Below are 19,256 nucleotides of genomic sequence, written 5' to 3'. Positions count from 1 at the left end.
GGGAACGTGGAAGGAGAGAGCATCTCTTCCCTTAAGTTTATCTGATCAAGGACCTTGTCACATGGGATAAGGAAAAGGGGAGGTCATAAACACTATGCAGACACACAGACCTGACAGACAAACAACAGCAGAGACAATGACAAGAGACACTTCATCATGCTGATTGACTGGCTATCAAGAGGCAAGAGCGTCATTTCCAAGAGGAGCCAACCTGGCCTTTGCAACCGTAAGGACCCAAACCTGGTGGAAGCTGTGCCAACCGACAAAGGAACGTGCAGGGAAGCGAATCAGGGAGGAGCAGGGGCAGTAGGCAGAAAGGGGCACAGAAGGGGCCTGTTGCACATCAGACGTCACCAGTCAGTACTCTCGTCCGGCTGAGCCCTGCGCCTGATCTCCACAGTCTGTCCCGTCGCCTTATTAAATCTTTTTGTGGGGGGTGCGGTTTGTTAGCAAACAGCTAACAGCTGGAACAGCTGGCAAGAAGCAGGTAAGAGGGCCCGGGATCTGGGCAGGGGTATCGGGGGGCCGTGCCAATACCCAAGGGATCTGCGGTGCGTGTGCTTTCCGTAGCGAGCTCCGACCTTACCAGGCGGGCAGGAAGGGGGCTGGCTGTCCCATGCTCCAAGTCCTGCGTGGAGCTGCTGCTGAAGGCAGTCTACGGAGCCGGCTGTGTCAGTGGTGCACGCTCAGCTTCACTGCTGACGAATGCGCAACAGGAAAGCGGCAGCGGTGTCCGTGCGTCTGGGACACGGACCCTCGGGTCCCTGGGAGCACGGGGCTGAGCGCCAGCAGCCAGGCAGGGGGGATACCTACCACCACCTACAATGGCCCGTACCAGTTCCCACTCAAATCTTAGGTCACTTCATTATCTTTTCCTTCCTAGCTATACTTATTTTATGTTGTAACTTCCACTGTTTGTTACTATTTGCTTTCCACTCAACTCATCTGTACACTTCTGTCACACTCCTGGAAGAAAGCAGCTGCAATAATTTTGTACTGGAATTAAAATTTGAAACCACAAGTGCTTAAGAGAGGAGCAGTCATCCTGATCCTTCTTGAGATATCAGTGATAAAAGGAGGCAATATTTAAATGCTGGAGAAAGAAAATACACTATGTGTCACTTTATGCATTCCCATTAAAAAGCATTTTTTTTTAATTTGTTTTTCCTCAGACTGGTTCTTGAAAAAAGAATATTCTAAGTGGGATATTTAGCAGAAATAAAAGAGCTGGAAGAACAAGACCCAACCTTTATCAGTACATGCCAAAAATCAATTATCCTAAGTAAAAATTTTTTTAAAAGTCTATGTTTATTATAGAGCCAGCCATAACTCCTCCTCATTTAAGCCTCACACGGGGTCTCAGATGAGGTTCACAAGGTTTCTGCTAGATCTCTGCATGCTGGCGTGCAGCCCCGCTGCGCTGTGAGCGCAGCCCCTACCAGCAATCACCCTTATTACCGAAACTCTGAACGCATGCAGAGGAGAGTCAACAACAGCTAGACTTGCTTACTGAGAACGGGTTTCTCCCCTGCGCTTTAGGTTTTGGTTTGTCTGGGAGGAACAACAAGTCTTCTAATGCTTTCCATGGGTGTATCACCAAGTATGTTACTTAAAGAAACTTAGGAAAAAAAGAGAGAGATGAAGGGCAGTTCAGGACTAAAATCCCTATCTTTTGAGTGTCAGTCTGGTGGGGCATGACATCTTTTGGACTATACCAGCCTCTTACCACCACAGTGGACACACAGCAATCCCCCCAGCCAAATCCCCTGTATTCAGGGCACTCCAGTTAAGGTGCCTGCACGAGCTAACGAGCCATTTGACATTTTAAAGATTGATTTCATCTTACTAGTATTAAGACTCAAGCGTTTGCTTTTTCTGAAACTAGAAGATGTTGACATAGTTCCAATACCTTTCACACAGCAGTCGGCAAAATGGATTATCTGCGATACACTGTCTGTCAGCTGGGCAAACTAAGAATACTTGAAAAGATTGTTTACTTTGCTTAAAGAAGAAATTTCAAGTAATTTTCTTCCAAATATGTGTACACAAGGATTTCAAAGCATCTCCCTCACATTAATCGGCTTCATGGCTCACAACAGAACTAATTGCTCATGTTTACATAGTGAGTCAGTCTCAGCCGATCTCTCAGTGCTCTGTAAATGAGAGGACACAGGAATTTTTCCCCTTGTCACTCTCTACTTTCAAGTGCTACCAATATCACAAGAAAAAAAGTTAGGATTCTCTTTCAGTTTTCTCTATGAGGAAGATGGTTGCAACTTCCAGACCAAGAATCTTTAGGTCCACAATTTCCGGGCCAGAATATAACAGCTTCTTGTCCTCCAGAACATGGTTTGAAACAAGCATATGGAAATACCCTATCCGCCTGCAGGATCTGCACAGCCAAAATATAAAATAGCGCTCTAGACCTAGGACTTGGGTAAGTATTTGAGTAGAATAGAACGGGAACATCAATACTTTATGTGACTAAAAGGATCTTTCTCTCCTTAAATTTTACCACTTGGTGTAAGAGGGTTGTTCCTCTACAAACTTTGCCTTGCACGGAATCAGTATCAAACCAGTTTCTTTGGATTTGCTCATCCTGCCTGGAAAAGAGAAGGTGAAGGGATATCCAGTCACCCTCTTCAACTACTGAGGGGGATGTTTTAGAGAACAGAGTTAGAGTCTTCTCAGGGCACAAAAAACCGCAAGGGTGCGAGTCTGTGGTCAAAATACGCAGCCAGGGAAATTCTGACTAGATATGCAAAATATTTTCCTAGTGGGGGTAGTTAAGCACTGCAGGCTGCCCATGGAACTTGTGAAATCTCTGTCCTTGGGGACATTCAAAGTTTGATTGGACAAGTTCCCGAGAAACACGATCAAGCGTGGAAGTGAATTCTGCTTTGAGCTGTGAGTTGGACTAGGTAACTTCCAAAGGTCCCTCCAGCCTAAATTGTTTTGTGCTTCTGTGGTTCATAATCCAGGTTAACTAACCTGAATTAGCTACTACAGGAGATAAAAAACAAGACTACTTTGATTTCAAGCAGTTACATGAAACCCTGATGCTGAATTCAAACTGCTGTTCTGAGCTCTCCTATCCTCACAGCCGCTGCGCATTAACTGACTCATCTCTAGTGTTTTCCCTAGTCAAGAGCAATAGTTTACACTTCTGCATGACAGATGTCCCATCAGCACAAACAGAAGACTGTACAGAATGGATTTTTGTTTCAAAATAGAAATTCTTTTTCCCTTGTCCCTCATGGTAACTGTGAAAACTTAAGTGACAAAATTTGCTATAGGACAGGCAGGGTTTTCATCCACCCCCCTACATGCATAAATAAGCTTTTCTTAATTCTTCCTGCAGACAACCTCTACTGTCCACTGAAGCAGCTCCAACCGATGCCTGGTTTTATGTTTTCTCCATCTGTGTTTGGGGTGTATCTCGGTTTACAGTTATTTAAACTGAACTCCTCTGACAGAGGAAAAGGATTAACTTTGTGAAGTAAAGCCTGTTGTTTTACTTTGGGAAACATTTCTAGCTGATCTGCAATTGAAACCCTCCAGATGATAATCTGGACATTGACATTTGCCTTCACAGAAGAACAACTTTACTCTCTCCCTTCCTCCCACTCCAAATTTTTATGTCCAAAGCTTGACCAGGATGACACTATTCACTTTTCTGGAAGGATTCTCTCTTACCACAACTAACTTGCAGTAATAATTAATGGAGCACAATCATCTGAACAAGTCATTAACTTAGATAAGGAGAATTCCCTCTCCCTCAGAGCAAGTGGAATACCAGCGCTTTATGCTTTGAAACTGCTCTAACACATAAGGCACACCAACTCATACTAAATGGATAGCTAGATTTATAACTACTTGTCCTTTAAATTGAGATTTTTATAAAGTTAGGAATATTTTAAGTTAAATTCAAAAATAAACAAACAGTAATTAAAAATTATCTACTGGGTAGATAATGATTGCTAGCCAATTTGGGGCTAGCAACTAAATACTACTGTTTATTCAAAATTATCTTTGCTATTAGCCCAATTTATTCGTCATTTATTTTTACTTCATCTGCTTATTCACTTTTAAAAAATTCAAGGTAATAGATGAGATTTCCAACAATTTACGGAATCTCGTTTTTTAAGAGTAGAACACTTTTGAATGCAACTTTTGTAATTCCTTGTCTATCCCATAATACATAGATACAATCAAGTAAACATGTAATTGCTACAGCTTGAAATAAACACGAGAACAACTGAAATCTGAGATTTCAATTTCTGCTTCTACAGGTCGTATTTATTCTGCAAGTCCAACTGACAGTGGGAACTACTTTAAATATTAACATTGGATTTGTTTGAAACAGATGTGCTGAGTAAACATCAGCACACTTGTGTGCTTGAGTCAGAAAAAACACATTAATTAAAAATATATTTATTTTACTGGCCTGACGAGCCATTGCTCTCTGAAGCGTTCAGCGTAGAAGGATGGACTACTACCCACCTGATACATCCAGAAATGTCTGCGCTCGTCCAGTTCCTGCACTGCTGGTCGCCAAACATTCGTAAAAGCCTTCATCGGACAAGGAGACCTCAGCAATTTCCCAACTCATACTAGATGATTCTCTGGAGGAAGAAAAGGGCATACTCGCTAAATTCCTGAAGGACTCGAGGTACAAGAACTTGGTTTCCTGACTACAGACACAGGAGATTTTCACAATAATTAATAGAAAAAAAGATACCCTCTGATGACTCAAATTGGACATAGCTTTATGGATTTTATTTAAGGAAACGATATATACCTCGCCAGGCTTTTTACAAGTATTAAGAAATGTAAGGTTTTGCAGAATGTCTCACTTGCACATATGCCTTAACACCTATCAACAGTTGTCTCAATACCTAAAGCCACTGTATTTGCAGTCATTCACTCAGCTGCTCGTACTCTATTGTTCTATTTACTATTGAGAAGATACCTTTCCTTAGCACCAACAAGTTTCTACGTAGAGCCAGCATGCAGTACCAAACCCGTGGCTCTTACTAGCAGGGGTAACAAGCATTCACCCTTCCAGCCCGAGCTTCTCAAACTCACAGGAACAGGCAGGGACTCCACATAAAGGAGTCCTCATCCTTTACCAGATACAATCTGCTTTCCCCCCTCTATATGCAAATCCACCATTAGGTTCATACCATGGAGAGAGCAGCATCTACCCTACTCCAGGACGACCACAGCCAGACAGCTCTCTTTGCACTTTTTAAACTGCAGGGACTATCTCCATCCCAGACATTTACAACCCAGCGAAGTGTGACGTATCGGTACGAAGATGACTGACTTCTGCTCTGCTGGCTGCACCTCTGGACCAATGACCAGCAATAACTATGATAACCCAATATTCTGCACATTGATTGCCTAGCCGTACAAAAATAAACGGCGCAACAAATTGAATTGATGGATTCAAGACTGAAAGTGGAGGGTGGGGTACAGAAGAGACACAAGCAAGATAATACAGCAGAAATGCAGAGAAATACTTGGAGTTTTTCAGCAAAGCTGATAGGCAATAATACCATGTATCTATCACATGCAACATTAAAGTCAAGAGGAGAATAAAAGCCTAACTACATTGACTGGTGGTTACATGTGCTTAAAACTAGACACTCTTACAGCTTCTCAAGATTCCAAACCACATTTTACACAACTAATGCTGCAGACACACAGCTGATGACATAAATGAGCAAAACAGTGGTGGTTCTGCAGTGTCCCAGTGCTCCCAGTGGCCTGTTGCTATGGCATATAAACAAAACTGATGAGCGCCCAAACATCCATGATAGCTTTGGCAAGTCATTGCCACCTTATGGGAAAACACTGAATTAGTGACCCCTTCATCTCTTTTGTTTGCCTGAATAGATTGATTTATCAGCCCTTAAAGGATAAAGAACAAGAGAAAGAGAGCTGGAATATGCGTGAAAGTTCAGTGTTGTAATGCGGTGAGACAGACAATCCAATTACACCACAAAAGAAAACAGCATATAGTGACCTTAAATGGCTTCCTACTTATTCTCTCTTACTTCATACTTATTCTAGATAACCTAATATATCATATATCAAATCTGTGACATTTTACAGTGCAATGCTGGCCAATAGTGTTGGCAGTTACTGCCAAGACTAAAGAATAAGGTAGTGTTTCTTCCAAGTAATGAGTGAGAAATTTCTCTTTTTCATGGAAAGTAGGTTAAAAGTGGAGTTATGCAAGCCTATTCTTCTTCTTCTTCATTCCTGACTTCTGCTGTACACCAGATGTCAAACATGGAAGCCTTGAGAACGGAAGCATAAAAGGAAACGTGTCCAGAGTGGAAACGCTTGGCAAATAGAGACCCATGGTGGTCTATTTAAAAAAAAAAAAAAAAAAAAAAAAAGATAAATACAAGAATGGCAGCACTGAATAATACACACCTCGAGGCATCTCCTGCACGCTTTGGCACTGACTCCAAAAAGCAATAACCGCACACAACTCTGCAACATGCGTTGCTGGGATAACTGAGCACCTTTCAGCATCACGCCATTTATTCACCCAAATCATTTTACAATACGTGCAATTTGCTGACCGAGCTGCTTATCTAGTCAGTTTGGAAAATACACACACACTCCCTTAGCCAAGTGGCAAAATCCAAAGACCAAATCACATCCTTGTTACTAGTTACCATAGAAACCCCATCAGAGAGCACAGTGATATTCACGTTGTATCTGACCTCACCCCTCGGTCACCACAAACGACCACGCTCCAGATCCCGCTTTCACCTGGGAAGAAGGTACCACCCGCAGCAGGCTGTGGCTCACAGCAATGAGCTAATCCCACTCGTACCGCACTGGTTAACACACGGTTTGGAGGGGTATATTCTGCATGGTTTAGCAAATCAGATACTAGGCTTGATTAACAACCACAAACACTAGTTAATTAAAAAAAATTACTGTGAATCATGATGATTATTTTAATTAACTAAATGGATTGCCTTTCTTGTCAGAATTTCACGTGTTATTTTTGCTGATTCTGCCCTTCACGGGATTGGTGGGATCTGCCATTTACAATACAGAATGGTTTTTAAAGACACATTGGTAATTCAGTTCCCACTGATTTCCCACTAGAACGAGGTGCTTAACTACTGTTCTTGGGCTCCTAAATCAGACTTGTCAGAAACACACTAGGACATTAAACAAAATCCAAGTTTTCTTACTAGACCACCATGGGATGCAGAAATCTAGAAAAACAAAGCTGTTGCAATTTTAGAGAAATTTCTTTTTCCTACACACGTTACTCATTTAAAATTAGGAGTTATTATTAAAGCTGATAGTACCCTCTGGAATCAAAAGTAAAAACACCTTTTTCTAAGTATGTTCACTTCAAGAACCCTCTACCCGTATTCATTCTAATGGCATTTTCACATAAACAGCTGTCATGATAGAACTATAATGTTCAACTTAAATAATTTACTTTTTGAAGTAAGTATTAAAAAAAAAAATTGAGTAACAATGACATCACATCACCAAAACAAAACTCATTCAAACTCATCCAATGCAGAGCAAAAATACAGCTCAAATCTGCTCTAAACTAAATTCCTGTATGGAACTTCCCCACTAACAAAATGCAGACAAGCCAAAATGAATTAGATCCTATTTAACTGTGACCAATAATATTTGGCTTGAGATATATTTTGTTAAATTAACTTGGATGATCTGTTCATTCATCTGGTCTGTAATATGAAAATGAAAAACGCAGCTCAATCATAAAGGTGCTGGGTATGTGAAAAGGAAGGAGTACACATGTGTGGTTTGATAACTAAAGAATGGAAAAAGTTACACAGCTGCTGAAGTATGTGTCAGGCTTGACTAAATGTAAATGGCACCTCATTAAAAAAAAAAAAAAAAAAAAGGAGCTGCAGCATTTCATACTGCCAACAGTATACAAGGGAGCTTCAGAATTTATTTATTTTGGTAGTCATGTACTTGTAATCAAATGCTAGATCTTCTCCTTCAGCCTTCTCCTGAAGTGCTCCAGGCTTTGCAAGAGGCTGCCGATACTCTTTTCTAGTACATACTTACCTTTCATTTCCAACTGCCAGAATTACAAAATGGACTTTATAAATGAATTAAAATACTCTTAAGTGTTTGTTCATTCTTTTCTCATTCTACAGTGAAAGAGCAGGTAATCCATTCTGTATACAGAAATCTCAAGAGCCTTGTGGCATATTCAGTATAAGTTTTCTGATTGAGAGACGTTCTGAAGAAGAAAATTTTCTAGGCTAGGTCATAGGACATACTGCTAGGGCATCCATGAAAGGAATTAGAAATAAAACAACTTAATGTATGTTCCATAATCATCTATGTATCATTGGACAGGTGGGGGGCATCCAGAAAAAAAAAGCTAGTTATCGATCTACTTTACGTAACTTTTAAAAATGCAAATTAAAAGCATTTGCCTTCTAGACTTAATTTTAAGATTTAGTTTATCGTAATTTAAGAGCACACGTTTGAAGGGAACTTTGGCCAGAACCATATAATCTCATCATCTACACAGAGTATACACCCCCCTCAAACACCCTCATGTGTGTGTATATATATAAAATAAATCTCTCCATAGAATACAGCCTCCCTAATGAATATCACCAGAAATAACAGAATGGAAGTAAAAGAATATAAGCAGTATATAATAGTAAATAATAAATAGAAATCATAGAATATAAATAGGAAATAAAACACTACGGGGGCGGGGGGGAGGTCACTACTTACTTGAAGAACTGATCCACTCCTAGTTTAACTCCATTTTTAGTAAAACGCTGAGTAAAAGGTATAAGACTTTCTACGTGGCAAGGAATAGACCCTGGCTGCAGGTAATATCCTGGAGTCTTGGTGGGCATTGTAACTTTTGGAGCGTCTGAAGAAAGCAAATATTCCCCAAAAGATTATTAACAGCTACTAACATATATCCTGTCTTTTCCTTTTGTTAAAAGGAAATTCAATTTCTGATAAAGTCACACTTGGTAGATAATAACATTAACTTATCCATCACGATATAGAGATAGAACTTTGGGAGAAAACAGCACAAAAGTACTTCTGTAAGTTAGAAAAAGATATTAGATATCAATTTTAACTGATTCAGCTGTGACAAATGTACGTTCAAGTCAAAATCTCTTACCAGGAGTAATGCTAGAAAATGAAACACTCGAAACTCTCTGAAAAAGATAATCATCCTTGTCATAGCCCGTTATTTTAACAAAAAAAGCTTCATCTGGTGGAATGAAGTCAGAAATATTCCACAGTCCATAGGGCTTTCTGTCAGGATAGTATTTCACAGGCAAGGTTTTAAGAAGCTCCCCTGTAATACTCAGAAGTTCCAGTCGGTCTACTCTAGCTGGCAGAAAGATCCCCGTGGTATTTAGCAGCACGAAGGTAGGAATCCCTAGAAAAACAGAAACATGCTATTTTAAGTGCTAAAAAAATAGTAATTCAAAAAGGAAAGGTTAAATTCCAGATGTATGGCCCACTACCCCATGAATGCACCATTCAGTTTCAACCCTTACTAAGTAGCACTAAGCTGTGCTCTGCTTATTAGCTGTCAGGAGAGGCGGCGTTGATTAGGGTGTAAATTGCTGAGTTCCAACAGGCATTTCTGAAATAGCAGCCTCTTCATTAGCTCCTCACCATGCCTCAGAGCCAAAGGCTTTTTCTGAAGCTCCAAAAGTAACAGAAATAGAGTTGCAATTTTGAGGCATTTCATAGCTAATAATATCTGGATTTATGTGACACAAAAACCCCCAAGCTAATATGAAAAAATACCATAGTATGAGCCCAAGAACCAACCAACAGCAGCCCCATAGTTATCACAAAGTTCACCAGAGAGACCATCACAGAGTTCTGCTTGGGGGCCCAAAAATGGTAATCGTTTAGCATGCAACAAAATGGAAACAAACCTTGCACTGGTCTGCTGGATGTTTTTTTAAAGTCTAATGTTGGCTTCCTAGAAAACCCAGCTCGAAAGTCAATAGTGCTGAGACCTGTGATCCGAACAGAGTGCCTTCCACTGCTCGAGGTCTGAAAAAGCAACAGAGTGAAAGACCATGTGCGTAACCAGCACTTCGGGAATTGCAAACTTTCTGATCCATCCACCGAGTTCCGTAGATAGACTTCAGCTTTCATTAAAAACAAGACAGAAAGAAAGGTTACGCCAAAAGCTGCAAGTAAAAAGACCTCTAATACAGCTTTACTTTTAGATACCAGAGCCTACAATTGTAGCATCAGCAAGGGCAGCCAATTAGTCTGAGAGGTAAATCACAACACACACAAGGTCAGCAACTACTTGTCACATGCCAGTGGCTGTAATGGGAGGCTCTCTGGAAGTTAGGGTTTTGACCATTATAAAGTATATTACAAAATAGTAAAAGAAACACAAGTCAAGAGAAAAATCAGCGTAAAATTTTTGCTGATAATCTATACAAACAATTTACTTCCAGCACTACAATAATTTATCTTACCTTTTCATTTACTAGTAAGCTCCCTTTTTAAATAGACACAAAACTAACTTTACCCATGAGGCACATGCAGGAGTCATAGGCACTGCATATCATGAGACAAGTGGCAAGCACAGACCAACCTCAATCCGTACCGTATATTAAAGGTTCTTCTCGTTCCCGGCCAAGGCCTCAGAGGGAAAGCAGAGGATGCAGAAACACCGCTCACCTCTATTCTCCATAGCCCCACTTTGCATTTCTGGCTGAATCAGCAAAAACCAAATCCCAAACAACGCCCGCCCGTCCACCCACTCATGAAAAGCCTTAACTTCATGTTGTTTGAGGGCACCGTTGCTTTTATGCAAGGCCTCAATCTTACAATTATTTCGATTTATCTTCTTTCAAGTTACTTTTATCATTCTATGCCGAGAAAGAACAGGACACCTGCTACTTGCCAAGAGTGCACAGGAGCCCAAGGCTTTTTGTCCTCACCTACTTCCACCCTTCAGGTGTTAGGAAAAAAAAAGAAACAACCCAAAAACCACCCCACTGCTGCACTGCACCGAGCATGGAGTTACATTTTTTTTTCCTTTTACACAGACTTAACAGTGACAAACCCATGGAGAATTTCAACCAGCACAGCAGGAAAAAATAAAGCTTCAGAAGGCTGTGAAGAGTGATAGCTAAGCTCTGCTATGCCAAGATGAATCCGCAGTTTGTAGAACCTACTCTGAGTTGCACGCATTGCACACGAGACTTGCAATGTGAAAGAAAATCAGTATTAAAATGAAGTAATTCTGCTGAGCTTTATCCATGTAGAGAGTATTATCTGATCCAACCACACAATTCCTTCAGTTTAGTAGCCACCTCTGACACAGCTGCATGTGAATATTAAACAGTTGTTTCTTGTAACTAACTGCCTAGGGACAGCCATTTAGACGTTATGACAAATTGATGTCTATCTGATTAAAACAACCTCTATTTGGTTAGCCTTTCACCTCAGAAAAATCACTACTAAAGCCTTTTTTATATAAACCAGCTGTTAACAATACAAAGAAATATTTAAGTGTGCCAAACAACTCATGTTATCAAGCGTTAATTGGCAGTTAAAATTTCATTAGACAAACTCAGTGACAAAGTTTTCTTTTTATAGCTTTATGCATCTGTATAAGGAATTTATGGTGTGAATAAACTTTTCATAAAGTTTTAAGGCTGTAGTCACAGCCTTAAAATCTTAGTGCAAACAAACCAGGGACTAGAGCTGAGTAAACGATCCATAGAAAAATACATTTCTCTTCGTGAATTATTCAGACCTTTGGATACCTGTAAAACAAACCCTTAGTTTTTACACAACAGAAAAACCAAGCTACGATGGCTAAATCCATTTTTAATTGCATGGTTATATTTGTATATTTATATTTACAGTGATGGAGATACACAGCTGAATCAGGCTTTAAGGAGTGTGCTTGTTAGCAGGAGTTACTCTGGCCTGGTTTGGCCTTCCACTCTACCGAGGCTGCCGCATCTGGCTCGGGGGAACCGCGGCAACAGCGGTCGTTGAAGACCCGTCTGGATCACAAGACCAGCCAAGTTGTTCTGCTGATTTCTCACTGCTTTCCCTCTCCTTTTCTCAACCACACAGATGATCATTTAAGCAGCAGGGAAGTTTTTGTGGCATCGCCCAGCTGAAGAAGGCAGGGCCTGTGGATTAAGGACAGGCCACAAGAGCAGCTTGATGGCTCCTCGGCCTGCCTCACCTCCATCACTCACTAGCCTTCTCAACTGAAAACACAGGGCAGGCAAGGCCTTAAGGCGTAGTTAGACACAACTGCCTTCTAGTGCTGCTCTCCTGGAGCTCGCAGATAACTTATTTGCAAGATGCTGGATGCCTCCCAAACTGCTCCAAAGAAATCTTTTAAGAGGAGTCCACAGGACAGGTCTCTGTGGGAGGAATTTAGCAAAAACTAACTGATGCTCCCTCTTCCATCAAACAACTACAACTGTTCCTGATGAGGCTCATCTCTTGGTAGGTATCTCAGCAGTGGGACCAGCAGATAAATTCAGTCTCTCTGCACCTCCAAGCTGGCTGTGAGCAAATGCAACAGCAGCAGCATCTTTCTGAAGAAGCACGCTTCCTCCGGCACAAAACCTGTACTGTTTGCTGATGTCCTACAGAGGGAGGAGCCACATGCTCATCTCATGTCATTGCTCTTTGAAAAGACTCCTGTCACCTTGCAAACCAAGGGTACTGTAGCAGATCTGAAAGGAAAACTTATTTATAAAAATATATACATACAGGCATGGATTTGACATCCTCATAACTGAAGTACCTGAAGGCAGCTGGAGGCCTCCTGCCGCACAGGAACAACTGGATTGCATACGGTGTGTTTGACAGGACTCAAACCTGTGATTTGAAGGCTTCGCTGAGCACTGAAACTACACGAACACTTGTTCATGGATTTAGGTGGGATCTTCTCGGACTGACCATTCTCCAGCTGATTTAGTAGCAGTTAATACTGTTTAGCTCACCATGATTTATCATCATACTAAAAGGACAACTTTTTGCACTTCCAAGTGACAAGTACAGTAAGCTGTTTGCTCAAACCTAATTAAGACCTGGTTTGCTCATAGAAGTTAAAAGTAATTAAAATATTTCAACTATATTCAAGATTTTTTTTTTTTAACCCGAAATACATAAATTTGACTCTTTTGTTCTCCACAGAAATGGAGACAGCATTATGCTAAGCTTAGAAAAAACAAAAACCTTAAGAACCCTCACAGCAAGAACAGCCTGATGCTGTGGCCGGGACTGGTTTGCATCTAGCAGAGCACGCTGGCCCGCTTCCAGCTGAGCCACTTGGCAGCTTGCATCATGCCGAGCGCCAGCCTCGGCTTTAGGAGAGCTTGTTAGCTCTGGAGGGTGTCACACTTTGAACCCGTAAGAGTGGCAAGTTCTTCTCTCAGCAATTCCTGGAATCCAGAAATTTGGGCAACACAGTGCTGGTTCCACACGGCTCAGCTCCCATCCAGAAAGGCTTCAGCTCAGCAACAGCCATGCCGGGCCAGGGAGGGATCACACAGGGCTTTTGCTTTTTCTGTGTCCCTGTGTCGCAGGGCACTGAATGTTTACTAGGCTGCACGCTTAACCCATGAGACTCCAAGAAGCTACAAAGAGCACTCTTACTATAATGTGGTAAACTGGAAGCTGAAGCTTAGGACTTGGCTAGAATTAGGGAAATGTATGTATTCGTTGTTTTGTTTTATGACGTGTTCATTATGTCATTGTAATCAACTGCTCAAAGTGCAGTTGACTGGGGCCTGATGTACTGTATTAACTCGAATCTCTGCTGAATTAGGAGTTAAGGCTAATCTAAGCAATCCACGTTCTGTTCCTGATTTACCCCTATTTTATACATACGTTTATTGATCTATGAACGGTAAAGATTTTAGCCACACTGGCTTCAGTGGCTCTTTTGTGTAGCAAGACACTGACTGTAGGAAAACTTCCCTCAGTACCCAACACGTCTGACGTTATCATCAAGTCCATCAGGACCCAAACCTTTCTGGTTTTTGGTTGGTTGGTTGGTTTTGTTTTTTCCTCCCCCCGCCCCAGACCACCAGGGTGTCTCTGTACCAGGTTTTCCAGCATTGCTGGTCCTGGCAGCACGGACAGACATTCAAACAATTCTCCGTAGAGCCGCTGAACTCTACATGCTTTCCTAGTTCCAGTTCTGCAGCAGTATCAAAAGTTTCCTGCAGCGCTGTATGTGAATTAATAATCCTTTTCAAACTACTTCTGCACTTACAGTGCAGACAGCACACAGCACGCATCCATTCCGCACACCTCATTGTGGACTTGGCTATAAAGGTATCTTACATGGGTGACTTCCCCTCCAAAAATGACACTATAGTATTTACACTTCTAGAATAGAATAGTTCACTTGGAAAGGACCTATACAAGGCTGATTGCTTCCACACCATTCAGGAAAGCTGGAATCATGCTGCTTTACCTACATAAGGAAGTATACAACAATAAGACAAAGCATGAGGCAGTTTAGACCACAGTTACACAACAGAGTTGAGAAGATGATGTAAAAACTTACAGTTCGTTATACCTCCTTTCCTCTCCCCCACTCCAAGCACATACGTCACAACACGCTGCCCCCTACGAACCAGCTCAAGGTACAGATTAGACTTTATTTGTTTGAAGATAATCTGCCCACAAAACATAGTTACATAGTCCGCTTTCTGCGTACAGTTAGGCCTTGCACAGATTTTAAGGTGTGGTAGTAGGGTGTCATCGTTAGCTAACAGATTTGAAGTGGTGTGAAACATCAGCATCTAACTATGAAAACTATGTTGGGGATGGTTCTTCAGTTTTTATAAATACTATCTTATCCATAGCACAAGCCTTAAAGTTTTAACATTTCATTCACATTTGGTGCAATTGCACTTTGAGCAGTTGATTACAATGACATAATGAACACGTCATAAAACAAAACAATGAATACATACATTTCCCTAATTCTAGCCAAGTCCTAAGCTTCAGCTTCCAGTTTACCACATTATAGTAAGAGTGCTCTTGCTCATCCCTACTCCCTGTTATGGTTTCAGGTAAGCAGTTTGGGGCCTGATGTACTGTATTAACTTGAATCTCTGCTGAATTAGGAGTTAAGGCTAATCTAAGCAATCCACGTTCTGTTCCTGATTTACCCCTATTTTATACATACGTTTATTGATCTATGAACAGTAAAGATTTTAGCCACACTGGCTTCAGTGGCTCTTTTGTGTAGCAAGGTCCTAAGTGCTGTGGGAGGTTATAACATTGACACATCTCATTCCCCACACACCTCCCAGCCACGGCATGGCACTCACTGGCCACATGTGGCCAACACCAAATGTTTAAACTAGCACTGTCACCCAGACACAGTCCCATAGAACCATAGCTGTAAGCAGCCCTTTCATCACTAAGACATTTTGTTCTTTCATTTCAGAAGCAAGTATGTAAATGGATCATTATGTAGGAGCTGGTTGCTTGCTACAGCTCTCGGAAGCAGCAGGTATGATCGCTCTCCCTCTGTTTCAGCACACGTTGATCATGGTCAGTGTAAGGAGCCCTCAGCCAAACCTCGGGGACCTTTCCGGCAGGCTGTTGGGGGAGCAGCAACCTTTGGCATAGGGAGCTTGACCAAAGGGGTCACATTAAGTTGCGACAGTCAGTTCCAAGACCACCATTTCAGCAGAGTCTTCATGATCCTTTTTTGGTTGGTCATTATTGCTAATCATATTGATCGTAACTTCTTAACACTTCCAACTCCCTTAGGGTGCATTCTGTATGTGCTAGGATAGCACTCGCTCACGTGAACAAATATACTTACGTACTGCACTATTTAAATAACATACTGATAAGGAGTCTGAATGAAATGTATATTTATTGACTTTGTGAACCTACTAACGAAATCTCTGGCCTGCAAAGTGCACATCATCTCCCTCTCCCAGTCCCCCAAACATGCTGTGCACAGCAAAGCCCCTCTGCGCCCACACTCTCTACAGAGAGTATCTGCTCACTAGACTCCTGGTGCCCACCTCATCCTTTTTCCATCCAAAGGATGACCTAAGGATTTGACTTCATATAGTAACGTCTAGTATGTTATCATCTTGGTAAGAATTTTGTACCACTGCCTTCAGAATATGCCACAACACATATGTCAGAAAGGACATTTATTATAACACAATCTATGAGTATTTATGATAAATAACATAGTAAATCATTAAACAATCCCCTTATAAGCCATAGAACAAGTCATACATGATTTCTGCAGTAACTTTACCTTAATTGTCCACGTTCCAGGCTCTGGATCTTTAACATTTACTACCTTTGCAGAGTTGTGGATATTCAGCAATTCATTCAGTCCTGATCCTTTACTGATCTGCTTGCCTAAAAAACCAGAGAGTAAATACAATATTGTTCTTTTGTACTGATGTATTTTTCATATTTGACTTCCTCGTTATTTAGCAGTGGAATTCACAACAGTCAAAATTCTCTGAAATTCTTTGCCAGAATACTAAAAATGCTCATTTATTTTCACTCTTTTCATTCACTTGGGAAATTTAATGCAGCCTGCAACAATACAGAATGGTGGGAAGCCCAGAAATTGTGAGTAAAATAAGTTCTCTTGGTTACAGAAAATACTCAGCTCTCAGTGAAAAGAAGCAGTGTAGAAGCAAACTTCCTCGAAGGAGATCTTGAGACAGACTTACCCTAACCAACCTGCCAGCCCCCTCACTCTTCCATCCTCTAGACCCATTTCAAGCAGGATAAACTCCACAAGTAAGACACTGAGATAAGCCAGGTTCTCCTGGCAGAGGGGCATTAGGATGTGACTAAGGGTGGGAACATATATGAGATCCTTACAGGGAATTTAGCCTGTTAGACATCACAGACATCAATAAAAGAGTGCAAGTTTTCATACTGCACCATGGCACACTTTTTACGTACACCTATGCATCCAAATATATGGATGGCTGTATGCAGGAACCAGTTCTCTACGGAGAGGCACTTTGCTCTCTCAAGGCTAATGAAGTACCATCGGCACTAAAACCACATCTGCCTCTTCCAGAGCACTAAAGGGAAAGGTGAAGTTGAGAATGGGACGTCCCAGTGTCGACTTTTAAGAGCTTATTAGACATGCCTTGACGAACTTCAGTGAAACTATGCGAATTTAGATGCATGGAGCTGACCTACAAAAAAGGAAAACATATAGATGGGGTCAAAGCTTCAGCTAAGCCTGAAGTTGCGCCCAGGATTGTGTGTTACCATGGTTTGAAGAGACACTGAGCAAATTTCTTTCCTGTAAAGAAATGCCTTAGTGGGGGAGAGACCAGATTATACCGCAGAGAACCCATCCTGTGCACAAAGTACTTCCAAGATACTAGAACTTCAGCTATATCCTTGGCCAAAAGGCCTTCAGAGAATACAAAGCATGATCTGAATTTACTTCTGCAGTGCTGTTCCAGGTTCCTAAGGCATCAACATAACAACGAACAGTAAATTTGTTCAAAAAAGCTTTAATTAGAAATTAGCATCCAAATCTGCCTTTGCATTCCCCATCACACACGGTTCAGCTAAGGCGGGCACATGAGATGGGGTTTGATTCTCAATGCTCTCACAGTTCAAAGAATCCAGACCTCGGTTTACCTTTTCCACATAAAAACTAACCATCGTGTACAGCCCCTAAATGGTGGTTCAGTGACTACATAAGTACATAAAAACAAAACAAACGTCCAAAAGTTTGGAATGCAAGGACAAACAGTAAGAAAAGTAGATGCGGGTGAGATGAAGTGGTCAGAATAGGGAGAATTTCCAGTTTCCTTCGAGTCAGAAAAATGGAACATTGGGAACAATGTAAATATCAGAAATGCATATATCCAAAGATTCTGTATTTTAGGAAGAATATAAAATTTAAAAGAATCCTGAAATCCTGATGCTGCTTTTCAAAATGTGAGAGACATTTATGAATCGCAAATACAGCCTTCCCTACCGGAGACAGTAGAGATGATTTCTATTTTTCATTCACTTTTTTTGCTATCACAAAAGAAGGTAGGAACTACTTCACCTAATGGATTATGAATTTCAATTGCTGGTGAAGGACCACTCAGGGACACTGTAACCTCTTTCAGACTTGGATCAAAAGGGATCTGCCAAGTATTTACAGCCATGGTCAAATGGTCTGTAGACAATAGATGCACTTTGGAGGCTTGAACTGCTTCTTCAACCCATTTTAACACCTAAAAGAAAAAAATAACAATTATTATTATACTGTCAACAGTATTTTCTGCTGAAATACTGTCTCTACTGTCTTGCAAAGATTCCACTTTAGCTTCTATTTTAATAGAAGCTCACTACTTTCACCTATGATCTTACGTCTGATGACAGGCAGCTACCACATCATCCTGAGCAAAAACAGCGGGAAAGAACTTGCCTAATACAGTCACCCAACTCATCATTTCAGCAAAGATATTCTGGAGACAGCACAAACAGGATCTCAACCTGTATAAGGAACACACAAGAGCACAGGCATATGGAAAGAAGAGAAGACAGGACCGCCAGGAATATAGAGGAAACAAAGCACCAACATCAAAGCAAAGGTACACCTCAACTTCTACTCTTCAGCGTAAGAATCAATATACACAATATGACAAAACAGCCTGGAAAAACAAGGCCCCAAACTATATTGTCTTACCAGTGCATTATAAATTCTGCAGTCAATAGGCTTATTTGCCACGTCAGGGTAAATATATTTTAATAAATACTAAGAGACATGGAATTTTAATAGAAGATGTTACTGAAGCCATGATCAGCATGATGTTTAAAGGAGTACAGAAACGGACCTGGATACACCTCTACACAGCATCCACACGTACACTTTTAAAAAGGAATTAGGGATACAAGTCTGTGCACATTTCTGGTCATCAACTAACTATTAATTGCCTGAAGCAAGAAGGAAAGCCTCCTCATCCAGATGTACTCAGTAATTGCCATCTATAGACTTTTTCAAATCTTTTCCCCCTAAAACACCTAATACAAATTACTGTGAGGCACAGCATATGCGTCAGAATAGCAGGGAACAATGCTGTAGAATAGAAATTCTTGTGACCAAAACCTCAGTTGTGCCTTAGGGAATTATAGTCCTTAACTCTAAATATTTTCAACCCATGATTGTGAAATAGAACAAATTTTTAAGAGAGCAAAGCACAGGT

The 19,256-nt window shown here is 41.1% G+C and overlaps 1 protein-coding gene across 1 annotated transcript in view; it reads right to left on the bottom strand.

Moving 5' to 3' along the window:
• The window catches only part of HMCN1 (hemicentin 1), a 206,021-nt gene that overhangs the window by 134,768 nt on the left and 51,997 nt on the right, over positions 1-19,256 (bottom strand). Inside the window, exons 5-10 of the mRNA XM_075760556.1 lie at positions 18,113-18,284; positions 16,328-16,434; positions 9,960-10,080; positions 9,185-9,448; positions 8,779-8,923; positions 4,504-4,625 (exon numbers count right to left, since the gene is read on the bottom strand). Of these exons, the coding sequence (XP_075616671.1) occupies positions 4,504-4,625; positions 8,779-8,923; positions 9,185-9,448; positions 9,960-10,080; positions 16,328-16,434; positions 18,113-18,284 (931 nt within the window). The remainder of the gene's footprint in view (positions 1-4,503; positions 4,626-8,778; positions 8,924-9,184; positions 9,449-9,959; positions 10,081-16,327; positions 16,435-18,112; positions 18,285-19,256) is intronic.

This window comes from Balearica regulorum, chromosome 8 (assembly GCF_011004875.1).
Source record: "Balearica regulorum gibbericeps isolate bBalReg1 chromosome 8, bBalReg1.pri, whole genome shotgun sequence".
Taxonomy (NCBI): Eukaryota; Metazoa; Chordata; class Aves; order Gruiformes; family Gruidae; genus Balearica; species Balearica regulorum.
This window is presented reverse-complemented; position numbering and strand designations above follow the sequence as displayed.